Genomic DNA, 17392 nt, shown 5'->3' with positions numbered 1-17392 from the left:
CATAGTCCAGTGGATCTGACTCTGGCTGTGTTTCAAGGACTGGAGCACTGAAACAATGTGTTTCAGAAATTCTGGGCTGCTACTCTCTCTGAGATGTGGTGTTTGTCCAAATGGGATCTCACTGAAAGACAAGTCTATGTGTTTATTACAGAGGAGGGGGTAGGGATGACTGACATTTATAGGAAAATTCTAATCTTCAGTTGACTTTAGTGAGTTAATTAGTTGTCTTGATTCTAACATAAACACAGTATTCAACTCTCTCAACAAAACAATAGTGGCCTCTCCTTAAGACTGTTGCTATTGAGTTATAAAGACGATTGTGTCTGAATTGGGAGACTGTCTGCACAGTACAAATTCATAACATAATCTTCTGTTTGCACTAAGAGGCAATAATGTATTTCTGTAATTTTCCTGGGTAATTCAGAGAGTAGAGGAAAATGAACTGTTAATGTGTCCTTTTTTTTTTTTTTTTTTTTTTTTTTAAATAAGTGGTGATGTTTCTTTTCTTTACTGTCTTGGTATTGTGTTTGTATTGATGTGCAAAATGCATTATTTGATAACAAAGAAGTTAAATCTTTCTGCATTTGCAAGCACAAAAAAAAAAAAAAGTAACATAGAAAGCCTGGGTATCATCAGTTTAATGATTTGTAGAAAAGTTCAGTTGTTGTGGCATTTGAAATAGCCCTAATTTTTATTGATATATCTATCTGATCTATTCTTGTCTTTAGCCTAATTATGTTAACATGCTTTTTGTTTGACAGTATATGCTGAAGGATAAACTAATTCCCATTGATGTCAGTGGGAGCTGGAAAAGATCCCAGTCCTGCAAAGATTTACATATCATGCTCACATTCAAGTGTGTGAGAAGCTCTGGTATCTACAGGGAAATATGCACACTTGTAGCAAATGATGCACATATGCAAGTCTTTACAGAATGGGAATTTAGGACACTTCCTTGTTCTTGACAGTCTTTGTTCTGATCTCAACTTTTTACTTCTTTTTGTATGTTTGAGAAACCACACCATATTGCTCCAAAAGGCTTTCCCCCCCATTTGAATTGGTATAGTAGATGCATAATTATGTAGTAAAAGAAGATAAAAATAAAATACTCCATCACATATTTCCTGAATTGATGCCACAAATGTACAGCTCTTTTTACATGGCCTATGTTTAAAAGTGCTCTCATACAATATTTATTATATGTTTATAGTGGACTAACGTACTTCTGCTCATAAAGTACAAGCAGATAGTGCTGAGAGCACTATGAATAAAGTATTAAAAAAAAATAACCTGTATATTAGGGCATATTTACTTATAAAATTTCTTAGGCCTCAGAAATAACTTTGCATTCTTTTTACATGCACAGTTTAGATCAGTAATTATGAAAACATCAAGCATAGCAAACACTCAAACTGCAAACACTGCTAATAAGAAGGGCAGTATATTTGCAAACAGACATGGCTCTCAACCAAAAAATCTTCCTGTCTTCACAGACACACTGTTCATTCTAATAGGAGTTAAAAATAAAATAAAATAAAATAAAATAAAACAAACAAAACAGTTTAATAGGAGTTTAAACGACTAACATTTTTCAACAGTCTGTTACTTTTGAACATTTTTCCAATTAGTGTTCTCCTTGGTACAAGAAGACAAAATGCTGTTGATACATCAGCAACATAAGAAAGCAGAGAAAAATCCTAAATCTTATGGAAAGTGCTTCTCTTCCCTTCCCATGAGAGATATATTGTTAGATATATCCTAGAAGTAAATCATAGAAGTTGAAGTCTAAAATCACTTCAGTCTTTTCTCCAGCTCCGGTTCTCACAAATGACATCATGTGCTATCAAAAGTTTGAGAGAACCGAAATGTGAAAAACTTGTTGAGAAGATGCCTTTTGGCTGAGGACAAAGCCCTGAGAGCAATTACTAAACTAAGGGTATAGTGTCAGATTCAGTGGGTAGGGAGATAACAGAATAACTATGAAGAATGACTTAGTGATTTGTAAGACAGGATCAAGGAGAAAAGGGCATGTGAGGACTTGCGATGCATTATATATAATTTCTGTACTGAAACGTACAAAAAGAAATGATGTGAATGCAGCTGATAGCTGCTAACTGTGAAATAACTTAGGTACGGCTAAACGTGTGAGGAGAGAGAAACACTTCAGAGTGGAAGTCTGGTGATCCTTGAAGAAAAAAGATGGTGGTCCATAATGCAAATACAATTAAGAAATGAACAATATCATACCACTGCAGGAGGCAGACTATATTTGAAAAGAACTTGTCTTGTGGTGAGCTACACGTTAGCAAGAGGTATGGTTTCACTACACCTGCTATTGGACATTATGGGGGTAATAATAAAGAAGGTAACATTTTGAAGCTGTTCAGTTAGAGTTGCCAAATATTGATCTCTGTCTCAAGAAGTATGCACTATAAGAAATACAAGAAGCTGATTTGTTTACCTTTTTTTTTTAATTAATCTAGTATTTGATGATCTCAGCTTTGCTATTCTATGTTGTTTTCCACGTTTATGCTTCATTTCCTCATAAGAACACAATCCAAATCCTCTATTTGAGTGAATCCTGTTCTTTCCCCATATTGACATAATTGTATAAAATAATTAGGTTGTCTGCTGCCATCCTGGGGAATCAGAAATACAAGTCTATTAAGCTTTTTAATTATCTGTTAAAAAATGTAGTTCTTTTAAGTGAAGTGATGTAGTACCCTTTAAACTGTAGCATATGCTTTCCTAAGAGTTAGGGTAGAACACGTTTTTCTTTGCCAAGTGACCTAATTTATGATTTAAGATGCAGTAGATATACTGTCAAATATCAATATATTTTTTTAAATTGTCATCCAGAAAGAAGTGTTATATACTCACCTTTCAGAAGTTTAGAATTCAAGGTCAGGTTAATTTTAAAATACAGTTTGGAAGTAAAGTTTTATTGAAACAGCTTTTATAAAGGTGACAACTTTTACAGTGGCCTTTTTTAATTGAAAGAACATAAATTACACATTTCTGAGGGCATAGAAATTATGATCAAACTGCATTTCCTGGAATAAGGACACGTAGTTTCTCTTGCAGATGGAAATTTTTATTTTGTAGCACACCGTCATAGAGTCAGTAAAACTCGATTTCTAGTCATATTTAACACTTGATTTTGGACAGCTTTTTCTACCTAAGGGGCTGGTTAGTACAGCCTATAAGAAAACTAAAATCCAATGGCAATTAATAAGATATGTATTCTATTTTGGTTGAAGAAATTTACTTTCTATAGTCAGCTAAGAAAATAGACTAAAATTGGAATAAAATGTGTTTATTAAAGTACACGTTTAACCTGTCTAAAGAAGGTTAAGTTCTGCATCTTATTTTTACTTTTGGATAAACCACTCCCTCGCTACCCAAACATTCCCTGGGTATGAAATGAAGAAGCAAATCATAATCACCTGCCTTAGTTTAAATTTCAAGTAGCTAACTTGAATCATTGAGTTGTTCTTTTGAGGTAAGTGGGATTATGTGCTTAAAATTAATCATTCATTTATGTACCTTGTAATGGAATGATTTTAATTTGCAAGAACACTGAAGTCTTCTGACTATATATTAAAAAAAAAAAAAAAAGTTCGTAGACAAAGTTTATATCCATTATGTCTGTCTGTCATGTAAGTATGAAGAAATTTACCAGAAGTGTGCTACTGGTTAACATTTTCAAACAGAAATTTCAAACAGAAAAATTTCAACAGAAGTACTGTTGTGAAGCTATACAACTGGTGATGCAAAAGAATTTTGAAGGCTTCCTCCAAACCTTCCTGCCTGTATGGTGCTCTGCCTAGGACAGACTAAGATGCGATATCACAATATATTAATCTGTATATAAAAAAAATAATAATAAATCAGACCTAGCACTACAACAACTGATTTATAACTATCTGATTAATAGGTGTAGATAGGTATTGTAGACAGAAATCAGTTAAATTTGGAAGCTGAATGCTTATTTGCCATAGACAACACTGCTTCTGGGCCCCTGCAAGGCTTCAGCCGGGCTGTAGCAATATTGGCTATTTCTCCAGAAGAAAGGGATATATACTTATATATATATATTTTAACCAAACCAAAACAACAACAGATTATATTTTGAAAACACTAACTACCTACAGTTATGAATTCAACAAAATTGTTATTTCCTGAACTAACTTAATTCCAAAGTAATCAGCAGTAAGTGGGTTATTGTTAGCTCTAGAAATGTTTTTTTTTCCACTGAAAGTACCAAATGTACTGACTGAAACATAATAATATTCAAAAACTTTAACCTTAAAATTACTATAGTTACCAAAATAATAAAATTCTATTTAATATCCCAAGTGCTCTACAAAATTAAGAGTTAAAGCCTGTCTTTTGTTCTCTGAATGGTACTTAAGGTGGTAGGTAGTGAAGGGAGGTAGTGAGTTGTCTTTCCCCAGCTTTGGGGAGAGGACAGAAGTAGTTTCTGTGCTCAGAGTACAGCAAGGCATGGGTCAGGGTACTGGTGGATATCTCAGCCTTATGTGAGAAGAGCTGAAAGATAATGGAAAACAAGAAGATGCATTTGGCCAGATGCATGGGTTGCAATAGAAGAAGCGTGTGCAAAATGTGTCGGCATTCCAAAATGTGTGTAAAGGTGTTAATATTCTTCTACGAACATCGATAAGCTCTAGCATGTTTAGTTCTAGACAGAAGACAAAAGAGAAAATACTTCTGTTTTAATCATCATTTTATGACTGAAGGCAAAGAAATGAGACCCATCTTTTTTTTTAACTTTTTTTTTTTTTTTAGTGAAATTGTGCTGTAGACTAATGCCTCAATTTCCCATACTGGGATATGAACATGTTTTTATTACTATGAAAAAGGAATCTTATACAATAAACCAAGGTTTCAGTGATCACTTTCTCTGTGATGCAAAGTATAAACAACATAAATTTTACATGCATAGTTTTATATGTAAATTCTTAGTCTTATGCTGATCAGAATTCATCTCCATTGTGTTTCAAGTTAATATATACATTAAATATAATTCTGTTACACATTTCTAGATGTATTTACATATAGGTTGTTTATAACTTCAGTAAGGGAAGTGACTAATTATGAGAGAAAAGACATCTGGGAAGTAAGTTTATTTGCTTATTGTTATCAGTACACATAATTAAAGTATTGCCATTTCTGTATTCTTTATTAAGAAGAAAATATTTTAGCATAAGTGATTTCAAAACAACTGAAAGAAAATAGTTTTTTAAAGTTTATAGATGAAACACTAAAACCATCTAGTGATAGTCCATCATGTGGGGCTGCTTTCATGATTAAGGCAACATGTTGGAGGCTGTATAAGAATTTTTTTTTCTAATTCTAAGGAAGATATAAAATTGATGACTGAAACTTTTAATTCTTTCCACTTACGGCTTTCTACTGTTTCTTTTTTTTTGTTTGTTTCTTTTTTTTTTTTTGAATTGGAAGTGAAAGTACACTGTATAGGGCTAAAAAGTAGCTGAAACCAAAAACCAAAAACCAACCAACCAACCAACCAAATCTTTTGAAAGGTTTTACATCTGTTGAAGCAAACATTCAGCCAGAATTTCTAGTACTTTTGCCACTATTGCCAAGTGGTGGTGAGTAATAAATAACAGGTCTGCTTAAATGATTGAGGTTCTGGAATTACTTTGGCTGCAAGATCTGCTGTATCAGCAAAAAGAAAAAAAAAATAAAAAAATGAACATTTCCCAGACAATATTTCATTAGCTTTGTTCTTCCGTAAGTTATTCTTTGTGCGATTTAGATGCAGCCGCTAAATACATATTATATCCCTGATGCTTTGTAGGGTGGCCCAACTTATTTTAACTGTTTTCATGTGGTTTTAGTAGCTTATTTTCATCATCTTTCATTCAATTGATCTGTTTATAGTTTTTTGTTTACAAATTTATTAAAAAGGCATTGTTAGCATAATGAGGTAAATGTTGGTGATAGAGCAGTCCTTGAATCTTTTTTTTTTCTTTTTTTTTTTTTCCCCCATCTGGACCAAGATAGACCCTTGCTAGGAATTTAATCATAGTTTAAAAAGCCTAAACACCCATTTCAGAAGCAAAATTACCTCAATATTATTACAATAATTTCATTCAGGAAACAGATCATCTAGTCAGAAAAAAAGTCATGACTTGGGAAGAACAGAATGTACTTAAGATGTTGAAATCCTCATAAATAAGCTGATTCTTAGACAGAAGATAGCAGAATGAGATCTGTGATGATCATACATTAATAATAAAGAGTAAACAGATGTTCTCCAAAATGGATTTCACGTGAAATGTTGGCTTTGTTTAAGGAAAGAAAACAGAGTCAGATCTTCATCTAATATGAATTGTTATAGCTCCACGGAGAACAGTAATATAGATGCTGAAAAATAATTTTATATCCATAGAGGTATACTGAACATACAGCAGAATAGCAATAGAGTTTCATGGACAAAATATAACATTATTTAATACAACCAGACTTATTTTTACACAATAAAATTGTGAAGTATTTATGTGCATTTTCATTATTCACTGTACAATTGCCTTTTTTTATTAAAAATTTATTTTGATATAGGTAGAAAAGAGCTGGGCAGTTCATTCTGAAGTCAAGACTATTTGGTTTCTTCAAAGTAATTGTTTAGCGTTTGGCACAGAATTGTTTTCACTTATTCTCTTTTTGATTTTTGCCTGATTGTAATATCTAAAGCTCACATACTGTGTCCTGTGAGCAATCCTTTCCATTCTAGTAGTAAGAAACAACTTGTGAGTCCTTGGTTTAGCCCTGGTTAAGGAAAGTTTGAATTTGTTAATGGTATGTTTTGACTGAAAATTTATATTTTCCCCACTTTTAAGCTTTTGCTGCTAAGATCATTTCCTCTGTATACAGGGGAAAAAAAAAAAAGAAAAAAAAAAACTTGGTAAACTGTGATAAGTTTTGTGTTTGGAAGAGAGTGTAGCTTATGAACTTACAGCCTTTAAATCATATAAATATTACAGAGGATTTTGAAAGTCGCCTTCTTAAACTTGGAGTGAGGGACAGCATAATATATGTATAGGAGGGCAGTGTGTATTCCTGTCTGCTCTTCTGACACACCCTTGAGTTTAGGAATGAAATGGCATTAGAGCATTATACTTTGGCTAATAATAAATGTCTCAGGAGCAGAAGCAAAACAGTAGCTTGCTGTGGCTTTATTATGAATTACAATATAATTTTAAACAGTATTTAAGTAAAGGTGCATTATATGAGATGTGCTGTCACTGAAATCAATATTCCCCGAGTTGGTACTTTCAGTGCAAGCACAGACTTGTAAGTAGAGTTAAATGAGAGGTATGTGTGAAAGAGAAAGGAAGGAAGAGAAAAAAATCAACAAAGCTAACAACAGAGGGAAAAAAAATACAAGATGTCTGTGGTAATAGTTTTAAAAGTTGTCTCTATAATAGAGATGCTGGAGTTATTCTGTATGCTTTGGGGATGAATTCTGAGGCTAAACCAGCTGTAGACCACTTGTTGCAGCTTCTTCTCCCTTTCTGTTTATATGTCAAGTTGGGTAATATGTTTTATTTCCTACTAACCTGCACAAACCTGTATCTTGTATCTGTAGGCACCAAGTTCATTGTTAGCTTGCTTCTCTGTCACCTGCTCTACATCTTGCCTAAAGCTCATGGAAGGAACATAGTCTAAATGATTTTCCTTTTCTAAGGGCAAGGCTTCTGTCTACCTGCCTACCAGCTCTTGATTGAAAGGCAGATGTGGCCACTTGTGCTGCTTGTGACTCGTGTATCCCAATGTGTAAATAATGAGCTACTACTAAAGAAGTGCACCCTCACTGTGACACCTATAGTAGTGCTCTCACTTCCTGATGGCTGGTTACACTCCCCATCCATAGAAGACCCATTGTAAGCATTCTCTTCCGTTATATACACTTCAACACAGTGTTAAACCCTTTGGCTCCTTAACAGAGAATGTCTATGTCTACATTTCTAGCAGTGTCAGTGCTAAATAAACCATGCTGTCTTTATCTTCAAAATGTTATGAATTGCTCTGTATCACTAGTAACTGCACCGTGCATCCAAACGTGTTGAGTTTTTTGAGGATACTGTAATTGGATTAGCAAAATTCAGGCATGATTGTAATTCAGGTTACTAAACAGTTCATGATGCTCTTGATAACAACTTTGTGGAAAAGTCGTTTTGTTGTTATTATTATTATTAATAATTTTATTCTATGAAGGATAAAAACTGACTCTGCTTTGAGCAGGAGGATGGGCCAAATGACCTGCTGAGATCCCCTTTAACCCTCATTATTCTAAGAAAAGTGACTACTATACATTTCCAGATTCCACGGGCAGATCTTCAGCTGTCATGAATCAGAAGACTTCCTTTAGAAACAATAAGCTCAGGTCACATCACACAGCCTGAATATTTATCTTTATTTTTTTAAACTAGCAAATTTTAATTGTCATATTCATCCTTATTTATATGCTTTCACCCAGGGTCTAAAATTGTGCTATAAATATTATATTTTCACCTCACAATTCTTTGCAATATTATAAAGTACTGTAGATTCTGGTCATAAAAAATCTGTTACACAGCTAGCAAAAAGATCCAGGAGTCCTAAACCTTAATTTCCAGCTATAATCAGTTGACTACACTTTCTCAACATGAACTATCATGCAGAATTGCTGTGCATCAGGATATGTACACTTTTCACAGCACTCTGTAAATAATCATCTTTATTCCAAATTTGTATTACAGGTATACTGATTAAAAAAAAAAAAAAGTCTTCATGCCACAGGCACAGCAACTTTTCCATATACAACAATTATATAACTGTCATGGACTATGATGTTCAGTACAGTGTTTCATCTCATGCAACATTGGCACATATGAGAGCTCTGGGAGAATCACAGAATTGTAGGGGTTGGAAGGGACCTCAAGGTATCATCGGGTCCAACCCCCCTGCCAAAGCAGGTTCCCTAGAGCAGGCTGCCCATGTAGGCGTCCATGTGGGCCTTGAATTTCTCCAGAGAAGGAGACTCCACAACGTCCCTGGGCAGCCTGTTCCAGTGCTCCGTCACCCTCACTGTGAAGAAGTTCTTTCGCATGTTGGTGCCAAACTTCCTGTGCTCCATTTTGTGGCCATTGCCCCTTGTCCTGTCGCCATAGACCACTGAAAAGAGGTTGGCCAAATCCCTCTGTCTCCCACACTTAAGGTATTTGTAAACATTAATAAGATCCCCTCTCAGTCTTCTCTTCTCAAGGCTGAACAGATCCAGGTCTCTCAGCTTTTCCTCACAGGTGAGATGCTCCAGGCCCTGTATCATCTTTGTGGCCTTCCGCTGGATTCTTTCCAGGAGATCCCTGTATTTTTTTTGTGCCGGGGAGCCCAGAACTGGACACAGTACTCCAGGTAAGGCCTGATCAGGGCAGAGTAGAGGGGGAGGATCACCTCCCTTGACCTGCTGGCCACACTCTTTTTTAACACACACCAGGATCCCATTGGCCTTCTTGACGACCAGGGTACACTACTGGCTTGTGGCCAACCTGTCATCCACTAGGACCCCCAGGTCCTTCTCCACAGAGCTCCTCTTCAGCAGGTCATCCCCCAACCTGTACTGATACATGCGGTTGTTCCTTCCCAGATGCAGGACTCTACACTTGCTCTTGTTAAACCTCATTTGGTTTCTTCATGCTCAGCTCTCCAGCCTGTCCAGGTCTCACTGAATAGCAGCACATTGGTATGTTGGCCACTCCTCCTAGCTTTGTATCATCCGTGTACTTGCTGAGGGCAGACACTATTCCCTCAACAAGGTCGTCGATGAAGATGTTCAACAAGACTGGACCCAGCACCGACCCCTGGGGAACACAGCTTGTCACAGGTCTCCAGCTGGACTCTGTGCCACCAATCACCACTCTCTGAGCTCGGCAGTTAGCCAGTTCTCAACCCACCATACTGTCCACTCCTCTATCCCACACTTTCTTAGCTTTGCTAGCAGAATGTTACCAGGACACCCGCCTCGTTCAGCAGGAGACCTACATTATCCCTAGTCTTCCTTTTACTGTTTACATACTTAAAAACCCTTTCTTATTATCCTTTATCTCCTTTGCCAACTTCATCTCCAGGTGGGCTTAAGCCTTCCTTGTCTCATCCCTGCAGGCCCTGACAACACTCCTATACTCCTCCCAAGGGGACAGGCCCTTTTCGCACATTTCATAGACCTTCGTCTTCCTTTTGATCTTGTCAATGAGCTCCTTGCTCATCCACACAGGTTTCCTGCCCCCCTTGACCAGTTTCCTACTCTTAGGGATGCACCGATCCTGAGCTTGGAGAAAGTGCTGTTTAAATCACAGAATCATAGAATATCCCGAGTTGGAAGGGATCCATAAGGATCACTGAGTCCAACTCCTGGCTCCACACAGATCTACACAAAATTCAGACCATATGACTAAGAGCACAGTCCAAATGCTTCTTAAACTCTGACAGGCTTGGTACCATGACTACGTCCCTGGGGAGCCTGTTCCATTTTGCGACAACCCTCTCAGTGAAGAGCCTCTTCCTGATATCCAGCCTGAACCTCCCCTGTCGCAGCTTGACACCATTCCCGCAGGTCTTATCACTGGTCACTAAAGAGAATAGATCGGCGCCTGCCCCTCCACTCCCCCTTGTGAGGAAGATGTAGGCCGCGATGAGGTCTCCCCTCAGCCTCTTCTTTTCCAAGCCTAGTGACCTCAGCCGCTCCTCATACGTCTTCCCCTCTAGACCCTTCACCATATTTAATGTTGCCCAGCTCTCACAAGCACCCTTGCCTTCTAGCAATCTAGCCCATGAGATACCCCCAAGTAGGTCCTGGAAGAGGTCAAAGTTAGCTCTCCGAAAGTCCAGGGTAGCAATCCTACTTTTTGCCTTACTTCATCCACTCCGGATCTTCAACTCCACCATCTCATGATTGCTGCATCCCAAGCTGCCCCCAACCTTCATGTCCCTAACAAGCCTATCCCTGTTAGTAAGAACAAGGTCCAGAAGCACCCCCGGCTTTGTCGGCTCCTCCACCACCTGAGTCAGAAAATTATCTTCAACACATTGTAGGAACCGTTTGGACTACGTGTGCCTGGCCAAGTTGCTCACCCAACAGATCTCTGGATAATTAAAGTCCCCCATGAAAACCAGCATCTGGGATCATGAGGCTACTTGCAGCTGCTTGTAGAAGGCCTCATCAACCACATCCACCTGATCTGGTGACCTGTAGTAAACCCCCACAACAGTGTCACCCATACCAGCCCACCCCTTAATCCTCACCCACAAGCTCTCCACTTGTTCTTCACCTCCCCCCAGGTGGAGCTGGGTACATTCTAATTTCTCTATCACATAAAGGGCAACTCCTCCTCCTCAGTTCTAGTCATGTAGACTGTGCCACTGTGTTTGCAATTAGATCATGGCCTTGCAACTGTACACAGATCTTCAGCTCATCCTCTCTATTTCCCATGCTTTGCACATTGGCATGCAGGCACTTTAGGGAAGCAGCAGGCACAGTTACCTCTAGATGGACACAAGAAGATTCTGGATTGGGTATCAGGAATGTTACTTTCTGTGAGGAGTGGAGGATATGTGCAATAGAAAGGTAAAGACATATTCCTTACATTCTGCTAGTGCTAGTTTTGTATTTTCTGTCTCAGAATTGTCATTGCAGACCTAGAAAGAACCTTTGATGTTCAAGAGACACAATGTGTTATAAGAACAGCCTGAGGAAGAAGATGCAAAGGAGGAAGGATCTTTCTCTGTTTGCTCTTTGCATTCATTGCTATCTTTATCTTGTTCTACTCACCAGCAAAAGTTATGGTTAAAATATGGTTAAAATAGCATCAAGATGAAACAAAGCTTTTATGAGTCTAGCTGTCACCCCAAAGCAGTATCACCGCCTGCAAATTGCTATGAATTTTAGATAACCCTTGTATTGGAGTATCTTATTGGGAGCAGCTGAGTGATTCAGACAGCTTATATAGTGCCTTATAACTACTCATAGTTCATCCTTAATTTTTGCCCCTTTGAGTCTGAAAAAGTTACAGTAAATATTTACTAACTCTGGGAAATGGAATAGGGATTTTCTTATCTGCTAGGTGTTTATGAAGTACGCTTTCAGCTATTACTGTTGACTTTGACCAAGTCCACACTAAAGTGAATGATTCCTAATCCAAATGCAGGGTAGCCTTTGTCATCGTTAGTCCTACAGCAAAGTGAATACTATGGAGGGTCTTTTCTGCACCTCTGCATCCCTTCGTCATGAAGATTATTTCTGGTGTTTGTTTGGTTGTATTTTGTTGTTGTTGTTGTTGGTCCCCTTTTTTGGGGGGGTGGGGGAAGGGAGCAGGGAGGAAGCTGGTATAGACCAATTAAAATAGTGTGAAACTTCTCTTGCGGTCTGCCAAAGTTGTATTTTTATAGCAAGAAAAGAAGGGTAGATGTTACATGCTATGGAACTTTGTATAAAGGTATATGAGAGTGTTCAAAGGCACAGAGCTTGCTGGGAAAGTGTTGGAAAAATTTTCCAGGGAATATTACCCGGGGGTGGGGGGGTGGGTGTCTTAGACTGAGCTGGTTGACTTACTTGTAAAGACAGTTGGGAAGCAAGAAGAATTAGAAAACCATGACCCTGCAGCTCACTTCCATGATAACAAAGTCATGATTGATAATGTAAGCTTGGTAAATGTAGACTGGAAGATAAAAATGAAAATTAAAAAAAAAAAAAGTGTTTCCAAGCTCTGTTGAACATATGTTAAAAATTTAAAGGAGGTAAACACATGGGATGGAAAAAGATGTCCTGTTCTACACAGTGTGATGAGGCTCATAAAAAGTCATATACTTCTCAGGTGACATTAGAGAAGAGGGATTAGTAGGGGCTTTTCTTAACTATATTTGCTAATATGGTCAAGTTTGAAGCAGGAGAAAAAAATAAAGAGGAGAAATTGACAAAACTGTTTTCTTCCTATGTAAAATATGAGGAATAATTCTGTGTCACACAGAATTATATAAAAAGTTAGTACTGACCCCGTTTTTCTGATTTGTCTAAAAAAAGATAAGTGGCAAACAATGACGTTTGTTTCTATTACGGGAAACTTAGCCTTTAATAGCCTACTTAAAACATTCAGATATCCAGTTCTTATTTAAAAGAAAATCCTGTGTTTTGCTAACAGAAAACGTTAGCTTCTGTTTTTCTTACAAACTCTCTAAAAACACCCCTGCTTTAACTAAATCAATGTCCAGTAGCTTTTTGAAAGTATGTTGTTGGATCTTTTCACTCTGAGAAAATCAAAAAACAGTAAAAAAAAGAATGGATTTTAAAGTTTTCCTCACCTCTTGCTCACTAAAGCTAAAAGCCACATGAGAATACGTAGCATACCATTGTTTCTTTGTTTTTATGTTTTGTTCTGTATTTTAGTACTTTGTAAAGACTAGTTAATAGTAATAGAAACTGTTCTCACTGTAATGAAATATGCTCTATACTTTAAAAATAGTTATAGATCCTTTCCTTACAATAACATTTCTTGTAGTTCTAAATATTGTTTCATATCTCATATTGTCTGTTGAAGTATTGAAAAGTTAACTTACACATGTATTTCTACTGTTTAAACGTTATTTTAACTTGTAGATTCTTTTCTCATCTTTGAGGGGAGGAGAAGGAAGAGAGAAACTTGGAAAACATCATTTCATAGGAGTAATAATATATATATTTAAATATCATTTATTTTTCCTTCCTAGGGAATTAATTATGTCAGTTCCATTGAGAGTGCTTGTCGGCTTAAAGCTTTTAGTTTTACAGTCAAGTAATTAACAAGAGACTTAGATAGTATCATCTATGTTAACAGATTTATGATGAATGTTACTTAGTGTAAAATTACTTTGCATTGCTCCTGTCTGCATCACTGCTGCGGGAGTTTATCCACTTTACAATAAGAGAAAATAAGGATGACTTTCTTGTAATAAACACTGTTCAGTTCTATAATAATTTGCAAATTGTCAATAATTGTTAAAATCACAGCAGCTGGGCTTTGTCTTCTACCTGATGGATTGCATGTGTTGAGGGTGCTTCTCTGAGGGCACCTCCCTGTTATAACTTATTTGTAACTCCTATCTGAAAGCAAGAGATTAGCTAAAAAGCTGATGCTGTGATGTAAATAGGGAATGTGATGGAAGTCATGCAAAGGGGATGCACCAGATTTTTACTGACTTCCTGTAAAGTGATTTCTACCTTGCAGAAATGATAAGGCTGCTTTGTAACAAGGCTTAGTGGTCTTGTGTGGTGATCTGCGAGGATGTTTTTTCTGCAGGTTCAGAAGAGGGGAAGGTGTAATGTGAATACATCTGAGTCAGCTCATTTATGAGTACTGTCACAACTTGGTTATGATAAGTGAATTTCATTCCCAAATGCTATTTTTTTTTTTCTGTCTGAGAGATAAGTCCTTTGGTGAAGGCTGCAGAGGGAGGCAAGTCCTGGAGAGAAAAATAAATAATACGGGTACCTCTAGGCATCGGTTTAGTACATGAAACCCACTTTTTATCCAGTATAAGATCTTATGTTACCCATGTGTAAGTTTAGGTAAAAACAGAAGTTAGCCCTACTAAAAGTACTATTTTTTGTCTACTATTGGAAAAAATGCCTGACTGTTTTACCTACTTAAAGATGTTCAGATCTGAGTCCAAAGTGCTTCCTGAAGTGAACATACCAATATCTGACTCACTGATTTATTTGCTACTGATTGTGAACTTAACTATTCAATAATTTTGACTCTAGTTGTACCATTATTTGTGAAGACAAATTGAGACTCGGTGGGACAGTAGCTTTTGACATTATGCTGAGGGCATGCAAAGCACTCTAGCTATCACTCCATAATCTGTTTGACTGAAATACTGTGTATTGATTGAATTCAAGCACTTCAGTAAATGGCACAACTGGTATTTAAATTAATAGGAGTAGGGAGCCACTTTCACTAAAGATGTATTTGGTCTTGGCATGTTGGAATGGTATAAAAGCCAAGCTTATTTGCTTTTTCCTCTGTCTTCCCTGTCTGTGCCAGAAATATTGTTCAGATTCCAGATTTGCCATTTGTGCCCCCACTATTACCTCTTTGCCTCAGCTGTGTACTTAGCATCACTACCTAGCTTACAGCTGAATCAAGTTTAAGTTCCTGTAGGAGCTTAAGTAGGAGTTTAAATTACTTAGTCACAGCTATTTTAGCTCAGGTGTGTTATGTTTTTGTTTTGCTTTTTAAATTGATATCAGGAAGGAATTTTGCTGTTTTGGTCTACATATTCAAATTGAGTCGATGCAGTGTAATTGCATTTCTCTTTCAAGGGGAAGAATATCTTTGTTCTTTTGTATAAATCCCTGTCACTCAAATGAGTTGGTTTGCTACTGCTTTCTACTCCTGGGTCCATGTTGCAAGTTTGTGAGTTAAAAGCTTCTGTCTGGATGTGGTCTTGTGTCTTGTACAGCCAGGTAGTGCAATATTAAGAACGTGCTTTGGAGTTCAAACCAATACCCGTTCAGCCTCTCTCTTCTGATTCATCAGGTAGTGATTAGTTTCCTGAAGACATGAAAAGCAAAATGCAGCCCCCTTCCAATGGTATTCTTAAACAGTGTGATATAATACTTTTTTATTAAAGGGGATTAAAGAAACCAAGCAGACATTATTTACTATCAAATGCCTTTTCCTAGAACCCTTTGGTTAGCATACGACCTCTGCTTAATGATGCCTCTTGGTTAGAAAAAATGTTTGCCACAAATCCAATTATTCTCTGTTACAATCTGTCCTCAGAAAGCACTTTGCTCAAACCGCCTCCTCAGCCTTTGCTTTATATATATAACTTACAAAATACAGAAATTTGCCAGCAGAGTTCCAGTTGGAACTCCATGTTTTAAATAAGTCCCCTTTTAAGTACTGAAAAGCCACAATGAGGTCACCCCACTGGAGCCTTCTCTTTAGGCTGAACAGCCCCAGCTCTCTCAGTCTTTCTTCATAGGAGAGGTGCTCCAGCCCTCTGATCATCTTCATGGCCCGCCTCTGGACTCACTCTAACAGCCCCATGTCCTTCTTGTGCTGGGGGCCCACACCTGGATGCAGCACTCCAGGTGGGGCCTCACAAGGGCAGAGCAGAGGGGGGGACAGTCACCTCCCTTCACCTGCTGGCCACTGCTTTGGTGGTGCAGCCCATGATGCAGTTGGCCTTCTGGGCTGCAAGCATGCACTGCTGGCTCATGGTGAGCTTTTTGTCCACCAGAACCCCCTAGTCCTTTTCTGCAGGGCTTCTCTCAGTGAGTTCTTTTGATTGCCCTGGCCCAGGTGCAGCACCTTGCACTTTGACTTGTTGACTTGTGAGTCTCATTAGGCTCACATGGGCCCACTTCTCAAGCCTGTCCAGGTCCCTTTGGATGGCATCCCTTCTTTCTATCAACTGCGCCATTCAGCTTGCAGTAGAAATTATATAACTTAGGGAGGTAAAAGAAAATACTCTGTTCTTGTGGCATCTTTCAGCTATTGCTCTTCAACCTCCTTTTAGTGTAAGGGTTCTGCCAGGTAAATGCTGTTTTTTGACTTCTAATGGGAATAGTGTTCACGAAGGGGCAGAGAACAATTGTCCCCCATATCCACCACTGTAGTGGTTTAACCCAGATGGCAGTTAAGAACCACTCAGCCGTTCACTCCCTTTCTCAACCTCCTCCCTCCCCTCCCTGTGGGATGGGGGAGAGAATTGAGGAAAAAAAAAAAAAGAAAGCTTGTGGATTGAGACAGACAGTTTATTAGGACAGAAAAGAAATGAAAGTAATAGTGATAATAGTTCTACTAATAACAACGTGCACAAAAGAAGTGATAGACAATGCAATTGCTTACCACCTGCTGACTGATGCCAAGCCTATCCCCAAGCAGCCAGTGCCAGCCCCTCCCATATAATTGCTCAGCGTGATGCCACATGGTATGGAATACCCCTTTGGCCAGTTTGGGTCAGCTGTCCTGGGTCTGTCCCCTCCCAGCTCCTGCTGCACCCCCAGCCTGTCTGCTGGCAGGGCAGTGTGAGAACCTGAAAAGTCGTTGGCTTAGTGTAAGCACTGCTCCACAACAATTAAAGCATCAGTGTGATATCAACATTATTCTCATCCTAAATCCCGAACATAGCACCATGCCAGCTACTAGGAGGGAAACTAACTCTATTCTAGCCAAAACCAGGACACCCACCCACCCAGGGATGAGGAGATCCTTTCAGGTGATTTTTGAAAAATGTGGGACTTCTGGGAAAACTAGCAGTAAGTAGGATGAAGGGATGCAAGGCACAGACTCCTGATGGCTCTTGAACAGGAGACATTTAT

At 38.1% G+C, this 17392-nt stretch overlaps 1 protein-coding gene across 8 annotated transcripts in view; it reads left to right on the top strand.

Moving 5' to 3' along the window:
• Nucleotides 1-17392, top strand: part of GRID2 (glutamate ionotropic receptor delta type subunit 2) — an 800504-nt gene that overhangs the window by 120327 nt on the left and 662785 nt on the right. The window contains exon 1 of one of the 8 annotated variants that reach the window (XM_080592190.1): nucleotides 9213-11653. The exons of 5 other annotated variants lie outside the window; for them this stretch is intronic. In XM_080592190.1, the coding sequence (XP_080448316.1) occupies nucleotides 11639-11653 (15 nt within the window). In that variant the 5' untranslated portion in view covers nucleotides 9213-11638. Of the gene's footprint in view, nucleotides 1-9212; nucleotides 11654-17392 lie in introns of those variants that run through there. 2 more of the 8 variants (XM_080592192.1, XM_080592191.1) reach the window with 2 other exon arrangements.

Source organism: Anser brachyrhynchus (genome assembly GCF_964034855.1).
Source record: "Anser brachyrhynchus genome assembly, chromosome: 4".
NCBI lineage: Eukaryota > Metazoa > Chordata > Aves > Anseriformes > Anatidae > Anser > Anser brachyrhynchus.
Note: the sequence above shows the minus strand (reverse complement) of the source record. Positions and strands in the feature narration are given on the sequence as shown.